The sequence below is a fragment of the Accipiter gentilis genome, chromosome 13 (genome assembly GCF_929443795.1).
Source record: "Accipiter gentilis chromosome 13, bAccGen1.1, whole genome shotgun sequence".
In the NCBI taxonomy this organism is placed as follows: domain Eukaryota; kingdom Metazoa; phylum Chordata; class Aves; order Accipitriformes; family Accipitridae; genus Astur; species Astur gentilis.
In genome coordinates, this window is record NC_064892.1 from 26,838,112 (window position 1) to 26,858,060 (window position 19,949).

Here is a 19,949-nt window from a genome sequence, read left to right on the forward strand (position 1 = left end):
TTATAGTTTTGTTGGACACTAAAACGCTAAATAGATATTAAAATCTTTTTTTTCTTTTTTATCAAGTGAATTAGCTTATGTGTGTGCAGGACAAGATGGACTCTATCATTTTACATTTAACCTTAATATGACATGAAGTGTTTTACTAATGATCAGGATATGTTTTGTTGAATAATGATCTGGAATGGGGGTTTTTTGTTTTCTTGTTCTTTTTTTTTTTTTTTTTTTTTTTTTTTTCCCATATTTGTGGCAAATAACTTTGTACATAAATGTTTACCACAAATGAATGTTAATGTTTGGTGTCGCTTGGACTACTACAAGAACTCTTTTTAGGACTTTCAGAAGAAGCCTGCGGTGACTGCTGGAAATCCACCACAGATCAGAATTATTCAACCCTGTTTTTCTTGGGGTTTATACGTAAACAGTAAAGTCAGCATCAGCTATTCAGGACAGTCTTAAAGTATCAGACGTATTTCCATTCCACCTTTCTCACACCTTCCTATCAGATTGTCAAAATGGCACCGTCTTTCCTTCTTTCGTTTTGTTCTCAGTGTACTTGACTCTGTCCTAATGAAAGTTTGGTCAAAATGAAACCAGTGTTATCTGTCAAAAAGAAAGAGCAGTGAAAAGAACATACTTGTGGGCACTTCAGATGTTCACTAAAAGCCTTAAAGCAGCATTGGTCTTCCTTCATTCCTGTAAATCTGTTACAACCAGGGGATTTACTCATGTATTTACTTTTAATCAGCAGAAGAGGAACGTAACTGCCAGCCTGTCCTTATTTGCCCCCTCACTTTCTGACGGCCACAGGGTCGCTTCCCCGACAGTCCTGTAAGAGCTTGTCTATTTCTCTCACAACTTCCTCGGCATCCACCGACTCCCTGCCTAGATCCCGGGCTGAACGGTCTAACTGCTCCAGCACAGAGTCCATCTCACTCGAGTCTCGGCTCACTCGGGAATGCACATCTGCGAAGGCCCTAGCCATCTGATCTGATGCAATGAAGGGAGCGTCTTTCGACTGTTTACTAGGCGATAGGTACTGACTGTCAGTTGACAAGTACTGGCTGCTCGGTTCAGCCAAGGCTCCTGATTTCACTTCACAACCATCCAGTGGTCCTTTTGTTGAGGTGCAAGGCTCAATGCATGTCTTGGTTGGGCTGCTCGATGCTGAGGGAACCTCCTGAAGCAGAGGACTCAGGGCACGTTTGGCTTTTAAGTAAGGTTTAACATTGGCAATGAGAATAGTGTGCTCTCTCTTGTCTTTCCCAAATGTACAAAAAGTCTTTTTCCCAGTGGGATTCACAGTTTCGTATGTCTCAGTCTCAACGTTAGCTTCAACTGTGGGTACAAAGAGATTTGTGCGATAATCTGCATTCTCAGCCTGACTGGCTGCAGGGAACTGTGGCATCCAACACCTGTCAGAATGACCAAGCACTCTGCATTCATCTGTGCAGTTAACACATTCTTCTTGCTCTGTAAAACAAAGGAGAAAGAGAAAAAAACTCTAATTATAAGTGGATTGCTTTAAACTAATGGATAGGCTATGATCAACACGTGATGGGCTTACTTGACATCTGGTTTCTTAATTACAGGGAAAAAGAAGAAGCTATAATTAAAATATTTCAGAAGGATTGCATAAACCTGTTAGTTGAGACAATAGATTTATTTAACTGTTCTCTACGTATTAAAGCATTCACACAGCCCAATGGAAGTATAAAGGGGTCATTAGAGAATCATTCTCAGTGGAATTGAGCTTCATCTGTAAACTAATCTGCTGTAGAAATCTGTTAGGCTTTGTTCTGTAAAACTCATCCTAGAAAAGAGTGAACAGTACTTAAGGAACTCAAAAGGCATTATCAGGATTAATTTTTCAAATCAAATAACTGAGCAATGACTGCCTTTCTGGAAATACAAACACTTCATAAAAATCAGCAAGCTGGCTTTTCATTTTTGTCGCCTCCATTTCGTTTATAATTATGTTGTGTGACAGTCACAAAATAAAAAGGTTTTCTTAAAAAGCCTACTTTTCCTGCTGAGAACAGAGAACTAGAATTTTCCATCAGTATGCATTAAATACAAGCTTGTCAAAAAGTGCATACTGCAATTTTATTAGACATAAGTATGGATCATGTAATCAGTTTTCCCCTTTTTTGTTTTGGTGCAAGTAAGTGAAAATGGATTTGCTCAATACGTACAATTTGGAAGAATGACAAACTGTGACACACTATTTGAACTGATAATGTTTTCAGATAGGATTTCTATATTCTTATTTCTTTCAAAGAATATAGCTAAATAAGATCGTTTATTCACTACATTTTTAGAACATAAATTTTGATACTTCCTGTTCTACAATTCAAAGAAAACTTTCTGCTTTGAAAACCTCAGCTCGTCTGCCATTTTACACTAATAAAATATGTTTGGGCCACCATTGAGTACAATTTTATAATTGTACATGACTCTAAACCAGTGTCAGGGATAGGGAAAATTCCAGAAATACCTCTTAAATGCGTTTTTAGAAAAACAGAACTTTGGTCCAAGTTGCTTTATTCTTCTTCTTCTCAGTACTCTTTAGTCACTACTGATAGAATAAATCCTTTTATCATCTCTAGGTTTCTATCAGCTGTACACTGGTCTTTAGCTATTAAGCATTTTCTTCCGCAATATGGGCATATGGGTTCAACTTTTAATTTTATTTGAGGAATTTATTATTAACAAAATGCCTGGAATTCCAGGTAGACAAAAAACTATCAGTATACCTTGAAATGTAAGGATGGAACACACACACACACACAGAGACATGCACAACCGGTCTTCAGAAAAGCAGAACAAACTTGTTGACCCAAAGACAGGGAAAATTTAAGTGATCATCATCTTTCTAAATTAGAAAATAAATTCCTGGTAATCTTAGAAAATCACCACCAGATTTATGGACAGTTGGGCTGCAGAAACCTGACGCAGAAGAAGCACCAAAGATGATCTATGAGAATCCAACAGTGTAAACAGCTTTGACTGTTCACATTTCTAAAAAGACATGAATAAATGTGACTTAAATTTAAATAAAATTGTGTTGTGTCACAATGATCAGTTAAATCGGGGTGAGATAATTTACTTGAAAATCAGTTGAAAATTTTACTGGTTGACTGGAAACCAGTAATGGGCGGTGTCCCTCAAGGGTCCACACTGGGACCAACATTGTTTAATATCAGCATCAATGACATAGACAGTGGGATTGAGTACAAGTTTGCAGATCACACCAAACTGAGTGGTGCAGTTGATTCGTTAGAGGGAAGGGATGCCATCCAGAATGGCCTTGACAGGCTTGAGAAATGAGTCCATGTGAACTTCATGAAGTTCAAGAAGGCCAAGTGCAGGGTCCTACACCTGGGTCATGGAAATCACCAGTATCGGTACAGGCTGAGGGATGAAGGGGTTGAGAGAAGCCCTGAGAAGAAGGACTTAGGGATACTGGTGGATGAAAAATTGGATATGAGCCAGCAATGTGCACTTGCAGCGTAGGAAGCCAATTGTATCCAGGACTGCATGAACTGAAAGAAGGTAGATTTAGATTGTACATGAGGAAGAAATTCTTTACTGTGAGGGTGGTGAGGCACTGGAACTGGTTACCCAGAGAGGCTGTGGCTGCCCCATCCCTGGCAGTGTTCAAGGCCAGGCTGGATGGGGCTTGGAGCAACCTGGGCTAGTGGAAGGTGTTCCTGCCCATGGCAGGGGGGTTGGAACTAGGTGATCTTTCAAAGTCCCTTCCAACTCAAACCATTCTATGATTCTATGACCTGCAAGGAAAAGTAAGCTGCATGCTGATTTTCGTGTACAATAAAAATTAGATTTATCATCATGAAAAGCAAGAGCAAAAGACAACCCCAACCCTGGGACTGTAACATAGTGACAGAACTGAGAAGAGTTTAAGGAAGAGATTTAATTTTGTGGTGTTTGATTTTTCTTCATTTGAATGAGATGGCATTGGTATGCATAACCATAGAGACAACATATGTGGTGATAATTGCTTAATGAAAAGGGAGTCATACAAATAAAGGACATTGCTATACACCTCATTCCACCCCCCCCCCCCCAAAAAAAGTTAAAAATTATACAAAATTGTACAAAAATTATAAGTTCATCTCCACTAAAGTTCTCTATCTAGTTTTCCAGAGCTTCTACAGCATCAAACAGCTGCTGCTTAAAACAGCCAAATGAAACTGCTATGTTCTCTCTCTCTCAGAAAAAGAACATAAAATTCCACAAACCAAACCAAACCAAACCAATATATTTTAAAAGGCACATGGGGCAAGAGCATTGGAGCGGAAGGTTCCAGGCTTCAGCATGGGATGGGCAATAGTTAATACTAGCCAGGTTTGATTGCTTTTTATCACAGAAATCCAACAGAAATAAACAAACAAACAAATGCCCCAAGCCAACCTTTTCAATGTTAATTCTAGAACTTCAGATTTTGCAAATGCTTGCTCTTAATTAATTTTGTTCTTTTTCTCTTCCTCCTAATCCTACCAAGTAGATTTGTGGCAAGCTCAGCCTCTAGCTTTGAAAGTGGACCTATACAGTAAGGAGAAATAATAGGTGTTTTGTTTAGGATTTTCTCTAACCATATCTAAAACTATTTTTCATTTATATGGAATTCATGATAATGCTTAGTAGAAGTTTTCTGGCATTTTTAAAGGTTTCCCTAAGCAATTAATCAGCTTTCCAATTAACTGTTTTATTTTGTAAATTTAACTATCCTTTGTATGAATTTTTGTAAATAATTTTGGTCTTTTTTTAACAAAAGATGAAAATAAAACCATGCTGCATATTAGCTACCATAAAATGCTCAGAACTGCACAATCAATGGACCGACACTTCTCTCTGCTGTTCTCTCTCTTTTCAATCATTCCATCAAAACAGGACTCCTCTTTGCTTCTTTCTTTCTCACAGAAAAAAAGTAGCACTAGAACTTTCTAACCATATTTAATGTATCAATAGCTCAGAGTGTACTGGGAGACCATCAGTGAACACAGTTGGGAAGATTTCAGTACAGTACAGCCTATTTCATTAAACCACAAAAAAGAGCACCTGTAGAAGGGAAATTCTTCCTGCCTTTCAGGTAGTAGTTCTGTGTCGTATTATCTTAACAGACATTAAATAAATGTTCATATATTTATATACAATTCTCTGCTATCTACATTGATAACTTATACATATGTATATGAAATATACAACCGGGAAACTCTGTTTTGACACTGTCTCCTATTCTAAAACTTGATGGAACTGTATTCGTTTAAAAAAAAAAAATCAAAATTATTCCCTGAACTGAGACTGAAATGAACAAAATTTAGATGAAAGGTAAAGGTCAGAGAAGTTCTCAGCCACTGGAAATAAATTAACTACAATAGCTATTCAGTACTGTGCCAAAAACTATGTTTGAGATTTTCAAGACTGATTAGGTTAATTTTGTTATAACCGTTATGTTCTAAGATTTTGAATTTTTAGCTCTTACGCATGTGCGTACACATACACTGAGTACAAGGATAACTCTTACACAGTATTTACATTATTCATTACTGCCAATAAAAATACAAAGTTTGTTGGCAATCTCTAAGTAAAAGAAATATATATCATATAGCATATATACATTATATATATTGCACGCCATATCTTCCTTCCCCTTCTCATTTCCTGCATTTGCTAAAGCAGTTTTTATACTTGCATTCATACTCACAGTATTGACTAACTTTCCATTTCTGCTCCCTGGGCATCCTAGCAGTGACTGAATTAAATATGAAGCCAAAAAAGAAGAAGAAACAAATACTGAATGACCTTGAAGTGAAAACCACCCGCATTGCATGAGCTTTGGTGCTCTAGTCTTGAAAATCTGTGCCTTTTCCCTTCACTCTTTTATGTCACATCATAGGAAATGGATTTTGAGTATTGATTATCATACATTATAAGCTGCTCGTCTCGCCATTAGCCCGTAATTTTGACTGCTACAGCTAGCAGACAGTGAAGAAAATCGAACAGGCACTTTTGTACTAGCAGGAGAAACTATAAACATGAAGTGAACTATCACCACCAAGGACCAAATTAGTACATACGAGAAAATAGAACCAATTTAAAGGTAAATATATAAATATATATATGTAAAATAGGTCATACACTGTGCTGTACAGCAAGATGTGCTGGTAGAGTGATATGCACCATCGGTCTTTATCTCTGTACTTGTCTCCCTCCTGTTGAAAATAAACCCTTAACAGTGCAAGCGTGTACAATAAACAGAAGGAGCCTAGAGGTTTTCCTAACTCTCTGGAGCTTTAAGGCTAAACAGTCAGAAGTGCTTTGTGCACTTAGGGGAGAAAATACACTAAAATAGAGCTGCTAAATTATTAGCCGTAGAAAGAAAAGGAAACAAGCTATCTTGAAACAAGTCACCTAGATGATAGGAAATGTATACCGGATAGAAATTTAAGATGGTGTGGGATGAAAGTTATGTTGCCAACATATAAAATGCAATGCAAGGTAGGTACTTTGGTGCAACATAAGACATATCTTACATATTTTATTCTATATTACCAGAGGAGCTATATTTAACATCTGTCTTCTGTAGCAAACTTAAAGCAAAAGATACTTTTATTGTGCTATCTTTAATTTCCTATGCTTTCCTCATAAATACTGTGAACAGAATTAAATATGGGTACTGATTTCACCCTAAATATATTGCACTATAAAGTTAATTAATGCTTTAGATAGCTGGCTCCTTTCAATGGCTATAACTGAGATATCTTAGTTTGACTCACTAATTATATGAAATTTGCATAATGATAACAAAGAATAAACTCAAGAATTTTTTTTAACAGTGACTCGATGTAGCCAAACTGAGTTAATAAATACTTTTTCTCATTTAATTGAACCCTAATTATTTCAATTACACGTACACACACAGAGCAGAAAACCAAATGAAAAGTAAAAAATCCATGTACATAAAACATCAACATACAAACATTTTCAAGAAATATTTCATGTACTATGTGTATAAGATGTAGAACACTACACTCTGTATCGAAGTACTCCATATAATATAATAATAAATGTCCAGGCTTGTGTATAGGGGAAATCAGACTTTAAATATATGTATATGCACATATACATATATGCTTTCATATATATGTTTATATGTATGTAAATATATGTATACACTCATATATTTAAAATCTGATTTCCACTATACACAAGCCCGCACCTAGACCTAGACCTAGACCTACACATTCCTATTCCTCTCAAAACCTGTAAATGATGTTATCAAATTGTATCTGAAGTTAAACAAGGCAGACAGAGTTCAGATCATTATAAGTTATAAGATTTGACCTGGTAAATGGTCAATCAAGTGCATTCCTTTCTAAGACCTTTTTACTCACAAAATATAAAAAAATGTAGCTTTGTATTACTATATGTTCATTAATGAAAGCTAAACAAGAATATGGCTAGATAAGTACACTAATAACACTGAATATTTTAAAATGTCAGTAGCTTTTGTTATTTTTCATTGTCCTAGGAAATGTTAGTCTATCTTTCAGATATCTTTCTTATTTATTCTTTTTTTCTTTTTTCAACAGGTGATGTGTAGTTTTTACTATCGCATAAACATCTCCTTCTAATTGACTTTTTTTTTTTATTCTTTTCTATAAATATGGAAGCTAAAAAACCCCATTAATTGTCAAGGATGGCTCACTGGCTGACTCAGTTGACTGGAATGGCTATCAACTAACAGCTCTAAATGAAAAATACATTGGAGGACCCGTTCCAAAATGTATTTCTTCTTTTTGAAGCATGGAGCTTCACACTGCTCTAAGCTCTACCTTCACTCTTGAAATGCTCTATTCTTCATGGCATTATGGAGCAAACAGTAATGCACATGTTTTCTGACCCTTGTTTCACCTCACGAAGGAAAAGATCTGCCTTCGATGCATGCATGGAGTTACACTGATTTCCCTAGGAGATAGATTCATTTCACCCTTGGTGTTGTGAATTTGTGTTCATTTTTGAAAATAATTTCCATATAGAATTCACTCAATAATGAGACAAGGTGTAAAATCCTCTGTAGCTTACATTGGTCTAACCACACACTGTGTAAAATAACACACCAGTACTTGCTTTAGACTAAAAAAATAAGGTATGTTTTATATATTTTAATACCTTGAATAGATACGGAAGATCTCTATTTTCTGTACGTATGTGTAAACAGATGGACAATAAATGGTACCTAATGTCTAACAGAGAATATAAATAACTCTGCCTTTCAGAACTTCAGTAATTCCTGTAATATGACCAGAAAAACTCCCAGAATTGATATGAAATGGTGTCTTACTTTTTTATTTGAGCCAGGCAATTGCCTTTACTAAAGAACTGAAAAGATGAAAAGACTATAAGTAGGTATTTATTACAGGAGAAAAGTAATGGGCTGCTTTGACATGTCCTAAACACTGGGGCTATATGACACTTCTGATGAGAACAATCAGCTAAAGTACTACTTCTGTGGTTGGATTCCTGTTTAATTACAATTGATTTTGACATAAATGAGCAGAGGTAAACAAATACTTCTATACACATGCTTGCTGTTATTAAACAGAGCTGTCTCCAATCTGAGTATTTATATTGGCTTGTCTGTTTAAAGGGTCCTTTCAGTTAGGCAAAGCAATTATGGAGCTCAGATTAGCAAAATGACTGGCAGTAAAATGAGAATGGACTGCCACTTTTTAAACCTCTTGGATCTCCTGGTCTTTTCCTGATATAGCTACAAGCTTCTGAGGTCTATAATCCTTACACAGTTTCTCCATTGTTGGCTGTTGAGTTTTTGTTTGGGGTTTTTTGTTTGTTTTCTTGTTGTCTGGACACAGGATAAAGAGAATGTATATTTTTATATTGCCACGGCATAAGGCACTTCAAAAGCAATAACAAGTTGGTGCGCCTATGGATTTAATTCTAGTTCACATTTGTCCCAAACCATAAATATCGGAGGAATATTTCTGGATTACACGGTGCGCTACAGAACATTTAACATTTTTCTTATAGAACTATGCTTTAAATCCATGCTTACGACTTAATGGCAATCACATATTTTTATTTAAAGACAGCGTAAGAGCAAGAAAACATTTCTGTTACCTGAAAATTTTCCATCCTCACAGCGGGCTGGTCCACAGATCCCAACAATGGGTCTTTGGCCTCTGCCTTGCTGTTCTGGAGGCAAATCAGACCTGTGAGTCACAGACAGGGATAGGCTCTGCTTCCAAAATTCACAACACTGTCAAAACTTCCACAGCAGAAAAACAATTTCTATCTGTGGCCATAGCTCACGGCCCCTGAAATTTTTCACTATGCTTCTCAAAGGTACAAGCACAGGAGTTTATAGTTGGCAGTGAACGGAAAATGTCTGACTAGTAAAAAGGGTGTCTCATTTCTTCCTGTCAGAGGAGAAAGAGGAGAGGCTGAGAACAGACACCCAGTTTTGGTTTCCAATGTTTGCCTCTAAGTCAGACTGGCACCTACTCTAATTTGCAGTAAAAAGACCATATGACAGTCATGAAAAGATATTTTGGACTCGTCCCATCCCACCGTAAAAACCCCTTCCTAGCCCAGGGCTGCAGGGAGGAAACGTACAAGGGCTAGCAATGCCAGCCCTGCGCTTAGCTGCGAAGCTACAGGGAAACTTTAGTAATCTGACAAATTCATAGTTTTAAACAGTAAATCTTTGTTGCAGAGCCCAAAAGCTGTTTCCTGGAAAAGAAGAGAAACAAAATTGCAGCAATTAACAGAAGAGAGCAGGCTTGTGGATCTGGTAGAAAGAACGTTTTTAATATCACATATTTTCCCTGCTCTTGATCAAGGCAGTTCCACAGATTTTACAGTGGGATTGTTTCAGTACTGGCACCCAAAAATGCAATGACTCTTAAATCTGAAACCCAACTGAATTTGTATAATCATTTGCAGAATTTGCATGATATTCACACTCTTTTTTACTAACATTATTGCGAACTAGTTGTGGGATCAATAATCTCCATATCTAATTTGAAATATTCAGTAAATACTAACACTGTATATTGTACTCTGTCAACGTCTAGGAATCCAGTCATTAGCCAGGCGCATTGTGAGGCATCCTATACAAAGGTTGATAGATTGTGCAGTTAGAGACAAGAGGTAACAAGTGGTTATGACTGACGAAAGCAATGAATGGGAAGGAAAGACAACATTAATGAAAATATAATCACGCTGTTGACATTTCCTGAAAATACCAGTATAAAAGCTCCATAATTTAAAGAAGCTAAGCCCATCTGTCACACCATCAAGCCACCAATGATTAGCTATATATTACACCACTGAGCCTTCCTCACTGGTTGCCAATTATCTCAGTATACAAATCTTTAATTAGAAGGCACCAAGCTTTTTGCTTTGTAAGCTTGTCTCAAATTTGGATTTGACAACTTGTTTACAGACATTGACTGATGACGGTGTCACTGAGGAGAGAGACATGACAGGCTTCTGAAGAAATCTGTTTCTATGTCCTTTTGATGGTTCTGTTTACATCCTGACTATAGGTAGAGTCTCTTGAATGGAAGTCTGTCAGGTTCTGTGCAGAAGCATGATTTTGTCCAAAACAGAATCAATGCAGTAAAGCTTTTCAAATGCTATCTGTTTTCCTTTACAAAGGCTCACAAAAAAATGACTAACGGCTATATGGATGCCGAACCATTCAAAATCTGGCCACTTTGGTGAAAGAGAGTAGTTTGCTCCACGGTCCTGCCAGCATGCCTGGATTTACATTCAAAATCTCCTTTACCAGATATAATGAGGCCATGTCTGTTTTACACTGATAGATGGAAAAGCCCACTGGGTATCATTCTCTGCTTCAAAAGGTTGATGTTGTATACGGGTCATATACTTTGGACTTCACGGGCAGTACAATGCATCTGACAGAACAGGAGGAAGAACGCTTTTCATGACGCTGCTCTCAGAAAAACCCTGAAGTTGTCCAGGCATCCTAAGGAACTCTCACTTGGGCATACAGACACAGAAATATCTTCTTCAGAAAAAAAGAAATTATTTAAGAGCTTCATATAGAGTCTCCCCTATGCTATGATAAGTAACATATTCATTAGTGTTTGATTAGATGGTGCCCTAGACTATTGTTTAGCAGATTGCTGGTGTTGTGTTTTACTACCACCTTCAAAAGAGATTTGCAGAATGGGATTACCCTTATGCCAATTTATGAAGCACCCACATTCTCTTAGGAATTTAAGTTTCATAATGCTATCCTACTTTGCCTTCTGACTGAATCGTGCTCCAATTAGATCAATCAGAAAGAATAATTAAGGATGCATTTTTCAAATCTGACTCTCTAAATATAACTAGTTTGGCAAAAAGAATTGTACATGTAAACAGATTCAAAACCATATTTTCAGGTTCTCCATGAACTGTAAATGAATCTGAAAGACACTTACTGAAGATGACTTCAGAATATCGACATCTTCCTTTACCCAGATCCTTCATCAAAACCTCAAGTTCCAGATCACTTTCTTATATTTCAAGGATCGAGGAGATTATAGGTATTAACAACACTAACACAGAAAATCTCTCCTGCTAGTTACTTTTATTTGCAGCAGCTGAGCTGCTCAACTGAGAGTCACCTTTTTACTTGTCACCTTTGCATTCGTTATAGCTTCAACTTTTGTATTGATGTCAGAGCACTGTGAAGTGACAAAACATATCTGTAAGAAAAAGCTGGTAATTTGGGAACTATTTCCAAAACTGTTGTCATTATGTGTTCATTGTTTTCACTAATATCTTCACTTTTAAAGGCTGTTAACTTTTAGAAGCTATTTTTCTGGTCCCTAGCAACCCCTCATCTGAGCCATGTTCTTATAAAAAGTGTATTTTAGTCCTGGAGATAGACTTAAAGGCTGGTTACAAACATCACCACCAAGTAAGATGCACTCAGGGTAATTTCTCTTAGCTGTGCCCTCAGCTTAATTATCTGAACACCCTACAAAGGAAATCCAACAGTGAAGCATAAGAGAAGTTAAACACTGTTCTGGCAAAGCAAGTAAAAGATGCAGCTGCTACCTTTAAAGCTGCTGAAGGATTCAGAATATGTCAGTCAGTGTCGATCTATTGACTTCCTTTAGGAAAATCTTTACTCTGTAGAGGTGATGAAGATACTACACTCCTAGGAATGGAACGGACATACTATAAAATGCAGTAAAACCTATTCTAGACGTGGATCATGATCAACTTTCTCAGTGTATTTAAAGAGACCTTTTCATTTACCAGAACTTGTCACTATAATATTTACTTGATTTAGAGTTTCATGGATGCTTTCCACCATGACTTGATTTTAATGGGTCCCCCTCCTCTCAGCTTTTTTGTTCTATTGGAAAGAAAAGGCAAGAGACCTGTACAGTTATTTTTGGTTTGAATTCTTAGTATCAAAGATAATGGAAAGCAGAGAAAACTGAGCCCCAATATCTACTGCATGTTTTTTTCACAAACAGCCTCTGGGTTTCCCAATAAAAGTGTAGCTTTGCTTTGTTTTTATTTAAGAAAAAGAATTGCTTTAATTCCCAAGGAGACAAAAATTGTGTGTGAAGCACCATATCTGAAAGCAAGGCTCAGTCTGACCTTGAACAAAATCCGGAAGGAATTAAGGTAAGAAAAAATTGTCTTATGGGAAAAAAAGAACAATTTTTTTTTTTTTTTTTTTTTTTAAGTCCACCTGTTACAACACACCCATGGTTTGTATCCCACTTCTCAGGTATCTAAGAAACAGTTCAGTAGAGCTCTAAACTTATTTGTAAACTCTCAAGTGACTCTCTGCAGTTCCAGCTGAAGATGGATACAAGGCAGCTAATTTGCTACCACCAAGGGAAAATGTTGTAACATAAAAACATTCCCTCCCTTAGCTTCAAAACTGTCGAGTGCCTAGGGAGCCCAACTATTTGTAGAGTTGATACTATGCATATGCTTCCTCTGTAACTGTTACATGCATACATCTGGCATCTGTCTCTGTGCTAAACAGACTTAATTGTCCCTAGTATTACTACGTAAAAAACCTCTAACCTAAATGGTTAATGCAAAAAAAACCACCAAAAAAACAACCCCCCAATAAAAAGGAAAACAAAAACAAAAACAACCCCCCCCCCCCCCCAACCCAACAAACAAAGATGTATGTGATTTTTGTAGGATTATTTTGCATTAGTGGCAAGATATGCAAAGAGCTCTGCACTATGGCTATGAGCAAAATATTTTAGCTCTGCCTTCTGACTAACTTTAAATAGAGATTACGCTCTTTTCTTAGCATGACATTTGGTATTTTGTACAGCCTCTTAATCTAATGGGGTTGTTTTAGCTGGAATTCCTTTTTCTATTTATTGTCTTGGTTTTTTGTTTTGGTTTGTTTTGGGTTTTTTCCCTTTCTTGATTGTTGATCTTCCCTCTTTTATCCACATCAGATTTCAGAACATTTAATCATTTGCCAAACATAGCTGGATCGATTCTGAAGATATGTTCTTCCTTTGTTTTAGGTGATATTAGGGGGACTTTATATGTTAGTACACTATTTAGCTCACTGTTGCTAGAAAAGTCAAGATGCAGACGAAGCACTTGATTTCAGATTTCAGTATATTTTTAAAAGATCAAAGAGCACAGTAAATCTTGTTCTTTGGTTAGGCAGACCGTGCAGAACAGTAATACTCTAAAAGATGGAGGTAACTGCATAGAACTAATACTAAACTGAAGGCTTTTTGAAGTTTTTTTTAACCTTTGTGTCAATGTCCATCTCAAAAACCCCCAGCAAAGTAAAAAAAAAAAAAAAAAAAAAAAAAAAAAAAAAGCTTCTAATTGGGAAAACACACAGGAATGTGTTGTTCCTATACAGTATGGATAAAAAAATGCTGATGATTTGACATCTGACATCATTCATGATAGCAAAAATGAAACATGCCCAAGCTGCTTCTTTTACTAAGATTTATTTCTCTGAGCAAGACCATAAAGCATAGTCTTTCCTAAGGCAACTGTACCTGCCTAAGTCTATTTAGGATTTAGAGAAAAGGTATTCCTACAGCTGAGGTCTTCTGAAGAGCCTGATTTCCTCCTACTGTGTGCACGAAATCCTAGCGACCAGGAAGACAGGCCATAGTTTTTTCACCTCTCCTGTTTAAGATTTATTATCATGCAACAAGGAAGCAAACCAGAGAGAGCTTCCATCTAATCTGCTCTTTAAGGAAGAGTTCTTGTCAATCAAGGGACTGAAAAAAAACCCCACAGGAAGTAGACTCAGATGCTGAATATTAGTTCCACCAGATGCCTAACAGCAGTTAGACAGAATAATTTCATTCAAGAAACAGAGATAGCCACATAATCTAAGTTCTGGCAATTAAAATTAGGCTAGAATTCTTATGCTGTCTCTAGAGGCAATGGACAAGGATGGATCCTGAGAACCACTCAGAATGTCGGAGATAGGCTCCAGATCTAAAACGCTTCCCAGATAGGCCTACCTATCTTCATGGAATGTGCACGGAGTTGATGTCCTGAAGTTATCTACCTCTGTGCTAGAGATACATACCCATCGGTCCGGCTTCTCCTATTAGCAGTCTTAAGCTTTTCAGCACTCGGAAGACTGTTTTGAGTCTACGGGCCCAATATTGCCTAATTTAATGTAGATGAGATTTAGTTGTGTAACTCAGCATCATGAGTCCCCTTTTCCAAGATGTTCTCCCTATGCACGTTGTTCCCCCATTGGCAGGAAAATTGTCCCCTTGCAAACTAATAGCTTGGTGGTTACATGCACATATAACTTCCAGGATTTCCACAGAATATTTATTCAGTATCTGGACAGATCAAGATTCCTGGTATTTTTCCAGTGAGCTATTTTCTTGCAAAAGTAAACCAACTTTCCTTCTCCCCTAATGCTGTGCAACCGTGTTTATACCAAGCTACTATGGTTTTTTCCACAATTAAAATTTGTGTCAAAATGCATTTTGAATGCCTGAAGGAACACATTGGGATCCGCTGCTCTTCATTGAGGCAAGTTGTAGCTGATCTACTTCCTTCTTGCAGCTGCAGCTCTGGCGTCAACTAAGTTCTTGTCAGAACTGTAACAGCAAGTGGCTTTGCTGATGTATAGGTGCTGCCACCTTTACACAGGCAAGATATTTGACATGGTGCAAAGTGGCCTTTTAAAAATTATTTTATTTTATTTTATTTTATTTTATTTTATTTTATTTTATTTTATTTATTTCCAGAAATCTAGGAAGAGAAATCCAGATCAGCTGATTAATTATACTTTGTCTACAGAGTAAGTTGGCACCTAATTATGACCAGAACATCATCCTAGCTCCTGCTAGAAATTAGATCCAGAGGCAGATGAGAGCCAGTGTCCTTCCTGTCAATTCTGTCCAGCCATACCTTGCTTTTGCGTCCTGGCTCTCTTGGGTCACAGATCTAGCTGAATGCTAAACACAGCAGAGTACTGGATACCTTGCAAAGATGGTAAATTCCAATTTTCCCTTTCATCTACAGTTCAAACCTACAGATCTTCTGCAAATATTACCAAAGCATTCAGTTAGCTGTTGCTTAACTAAGAAAATAAAAGGAAGGGAGCTTCATGAACCATAGCCCATATTTATGTACCAGATTTTTCATGCCTACCTACCTGTCCTGAGAGTACAGAATTGCTAGCCTTGGATTTTGGAGTTAGACTTTAAGTTATCTGAGATGCCCCAAAGTAAATCATAGTATGTCATTTCTCTCCTTTCCAAGGACAAAATAAAATTTATTGATGTAGAGCGGCATACCTGGAACTCCCACCAGTCACTGATTCCATTCTCAGAAACAATTCTGATCTCAAAATTCTTATTTCAAAGGTTGAGTAGGCCTGAGTTCTTTCATTCATTAAGTCTGTGGCTTTCAACATCAGCCCAAATATTCCTTCTTTAAATAAATTCTTAGTTTAAATTTGGCATATGCTTTTTGATTCAACAATGTTGAACTGGTAGTTCTCAGACACTCAGACTGGGATGACAACTGCCAACAACTTTGTTCACAAAACATCAGTCACAGTCCTCTGAAAAGCTGACACACTTATTTAGTAGTTAATTTTTCTTTAAACATAATCAAGTGGGAAACCAATGACAGTAATCCTGTAGAGTGCATCTGCATTATCAGATGTTCCCATGATATATTACCACAGCTACATTTAGCCACTATAGCCTATTGGTCTGCATGATAAACAAATAAATTCAATTGCAGCTTGATATTACAAACTGCCTTCAACATTTTCATCCACAGTTTGTTGCAGCTGTGTAACTTCAAGAAGTATTTCAGAGCTGTACTGGACAGACTAGTAAGGCTAATATTCACAACATCATATACTGGGATACAACTTATATTGGGGTAGATATTTTCAGTTTTAGAGCATTTTTTTTTTTCTTGGTAGAAAAAAAGCTAAGGGCTATTAAAAAGAAAATAATCAGAATTAAAAAAATATATGATAAAAATATAAAACTAGCACAGGAAAATAAAGGGCAATTCTTTAATAGGTTAACCACTCTGAATAAAAAGAAGTTATTATGTAAGTCTGATTTTCAAGTCAAAAAACAAAAGAGAAGAAATCATATATTAAATCTAAATGTTTATGCAAAATGTCTTCCCTAAAGTTTCCTAGGATTAATTCATTAGAAATTAGTTTGTTTGCAATCTTTCTTTGAAAAAGTTGTATCTAAAATAATATATTTATTTTGCTTACTGTGAGAATCTGTTTTATGAAACAATCAGCAAATGTTTTCCTTGAATATAACTGCCTATTTGATTTTGAGCAGGAGTGGAGTAAAAATATCAAATGAAGCATTTCACACAGAGAGGGATACGTACATTTCTGTCACTTTTTATCTTCTACGTTTGGAGAGGAAAATACAGCATTTTCTATAAGCTTTCAGTGTCACAGTTAGCCTGCTCTAACTATGATGACAACATGCGTCTTTGATGACATGGATGAATACCTCTAAAATTCAAGTCTTCCTTCTAGCAAAACTGTAATCCTGTACAGAAGGTCAATGACAATCTCCCTATTAAGGCCAACTGTTTGTAAGTAGTAAGCAGCGTTTTCTTGTTAGGATTTTTCTCTCTGCTTTGCTATTTGATTTCTGCAGGGACATGCATCTATTTACCACACTAAATCCTGCTGTTCATCTTTTGCGTCTAACATATTCTTTGTTCATTTCCTAGAGGTAGACAAACAGAACTGGCATTATTGTTAGCATTCTCCAAAGACACAGTCAATGCAGATCTAGCTAATCCCCTCCTACTTATTATTCAGCAATCAGTGTCTGCCAATAGGATTTGGGAATCCCAAAAGACAGTGTTTAAAGGGAAGGGTTAAATTCAGCTTGTTTAATGACATTCTCTGTTCCTGGGATCATTCATCATATTCATGGAATCCGTTCCATGGAGGGACCTAAGGCTGCCAATTAAAATAAATTAAACTAGATGGACAGCCATCTGAGTGAATGAGATCACTGTCATGATCTGAAGTAACTTTATTAATGGTGAGAAGCTACGTTGGTACAGATAGTTCTTTTAATCTGCTCCAAAAGCCCACATATTCCTTGCAGAAAGTTGTGTTTGGGAGGTATCACCTCTAGAGCTAAGCTCCCTGAGAAGCGATCATATTAAGAGAAACCTGCTGGGGTACTTGATTTAACATTAAAGTGAATTTATCAGCTACTCCCAACTTTTTGAGAGACTAATTGAATTATCAAAGGCTGCAATGGGGAATGTAAAGCCTTCTGAGAACAGATCTGTAATATAGATAAAATCCTTAACTTGTGCCGTGTGATTATCTTAAAATGTAGTAATAGCCTGGGTGCTAAAACACACCCGAATTTAAGATTTCTTTTGCCTGTCTAAAGCCTCTCTCTACCCACCAAAATTATGGGAAATGTCAAGTGTTTGGGACAGGAAAAAGACAAAATTATTTTAAAACATCTTATTTATTCTGTCTCCTCTTTCAATGCCTTCAGGTGTGCTGGGTGCTCACTAGGGTAAGTTTATCAAGTTTGTTCAACTGTTTACAGTACATATTTTAATCTTTCACCTTTTATAGGCTTTCAGAAAGAATATACAATTTCCCCCATTTTCAGTGGGATCACACATGACTAAAATCAAACATGAATGCGTCATCTTCCTCAACTAGGGCATATAATAGTGACACTTGCTTACACAGAAAAGCTGCTATTAGTGCAGACACTAATTTAATATGTGAAAATTCAACCTTGCCCAAAATTTTGCAAGACAATTATCTGACAATTTATTTCCTTGTTTTTGACTGTGTCTCTTTGATGTACATATAGGTTTGGAATTGTAGAACAGATCCTGGCAAAAGAGACTAGTGGGTTGGGGGCTGGTGAGTCTGGCAAAGTTACAGGACAAAGACAATTTATTGTATCCCACTGGCACTTTGCCAGAGATCACCTTCATATACATACGTAAACATAAATGTTCACAAGGATACGGTTGAATATATACTATAGAGACAAAGCTGTGGCTACAATACATACAGTTTCACACATTTGTCGCACAAATGTATGAAAAATACTTACTTACCCTATTAAGAATTATAAAAGTAATTACAAAAGTAGAAAAAAGCCATGTTAAAATCAAAAATATGAGAGTAAAGCTCTCAAGCCTTGCATGACAGAACAAAAGACACAAGACTGGCTTTGACCCTGTAAACCTCCTATGCTGCAATCAAGTGCAGTGACAACAAGCTGGAGGTGTTCACTGCGTCAAGAGGTGAAAAGAGGTGATTGTAAGAAGTGTGAAGACAATTCTATATCCATAATGCATTCATCCTAGAGTGCAAGGACATCTGTTAAAATGCTTTCTCTTAACCAGCAGCTTTAGAGATACTTGAGTAGAAGCAGGTAAAGAATCACAAATAGAGGATAATTTAACAAGATGCTAAAAGGCATTAGAAAGGACATATATTACAACCTTATTCTATCATAGAAGTGTATCCTGTCCCATGAATACAACTGGTGATAATTGTGAGTAATTAATAATTATACCAAGAACTCCCTGCTTATCTTGCATGCACAGAGCAAAATCTGTAGCATTCTCAAAACATGCTGGTGGTGTTTGCGTTTTCCCTCTCTCTTACGGAGACCTCCCAGAGGCATGCAGAATCTATCACTCAGTGAAGTGAACCTGGGAGCAGATCAAGAGAAGCTGAGGAGCTATTAGTTGTCTCTAATTTATTCTGCTTAAAGAATATGAGAAGGGAAAGAAAAAGACAACTCCCCCCTGCATTAAATGCGTGTATATTCTTTCAGTATTTGCAAATCAAATGTCTTGCCAGCCTCTCAGGAGCCTCAGAAGTCAGACTGCTTGTCCCTGATTTTTGGAGTGTCATTTCACTGACAATTCTGTCTTCTGCCTTTCCATCTGCCACCAAAGGAAATTTAAACTTTTTCAAAACTCTAAATAGTTTTGCACATCCACTGGCCTTCTCATCTTTGTTCCACTAATATTCCTGGTCATAAGAGTTTTGTCCTCCTTGAGCTTCTCCACAGGGCTGGTAGTCTTCCTGTGCTTAATCCTGCTCACTAGACCTATTTCTGTTGCACTGTCTACAAAGATAACACGCTAACAATAACACATAGATCCATGAGCAGTGGAACTAATTAAAGCTTATTTTCTGCAAATTTTTGTATTATTATTGTCTAATGTATCTTGGAAAGCACAGTCTGCTTGAAGCTTTCTCGGTAGCTGAGGCATTATTAATGACTTCAGTCAAGAGTTTTCTGTGTCTGATAATGTGTGACATCAGTTTTTCACTTATATTGGGCACTTATATAGTTTATTACAGCTGTCTATATCCACAAAATTTGTGGAAACTTATT

At 36.8% G+C, this 19,949-nt stretch overlaps 1 protein-coding gene across 5 annotated transcripts in view; it reads right to left on the minus strand.

Annotated features, from left to right (window-relative positions):
• Window positions 1-215: 215 nt before the first annotated feature.
• The window catches only part of PCDH17 (protocadherin 17), an 86,615-nt gene continuing 66,881 nt past the window's right edge, over window positions 216-19,949 (minus strand). For 2 of the 5 annotated variants that reach the window (XM_049815704.1, XM_049815703.1), the window contains exons 4-5: window positions 9,163-9,237; window positions 216-1,473 (exon numbers count right to left, since the gene is read on the minus strand). In XM_049815704.1, the coding sequence (XP_049671661.1) occupies window positions 791-1,473; window positions 9,163-9,237 (758 nt within the window). In that variant the 3' untranslated portion in view covers window positions 216-790. Of the gene's footprint in view, window positions 1,474-9,162; window positions 9,255-19,949 lie in introns of all 5 variants that reach the window. The other 3 variants (XM_049815706.1, XM_049815707.1, XM_049815705.1) reach the window with 3 other exon arrangements.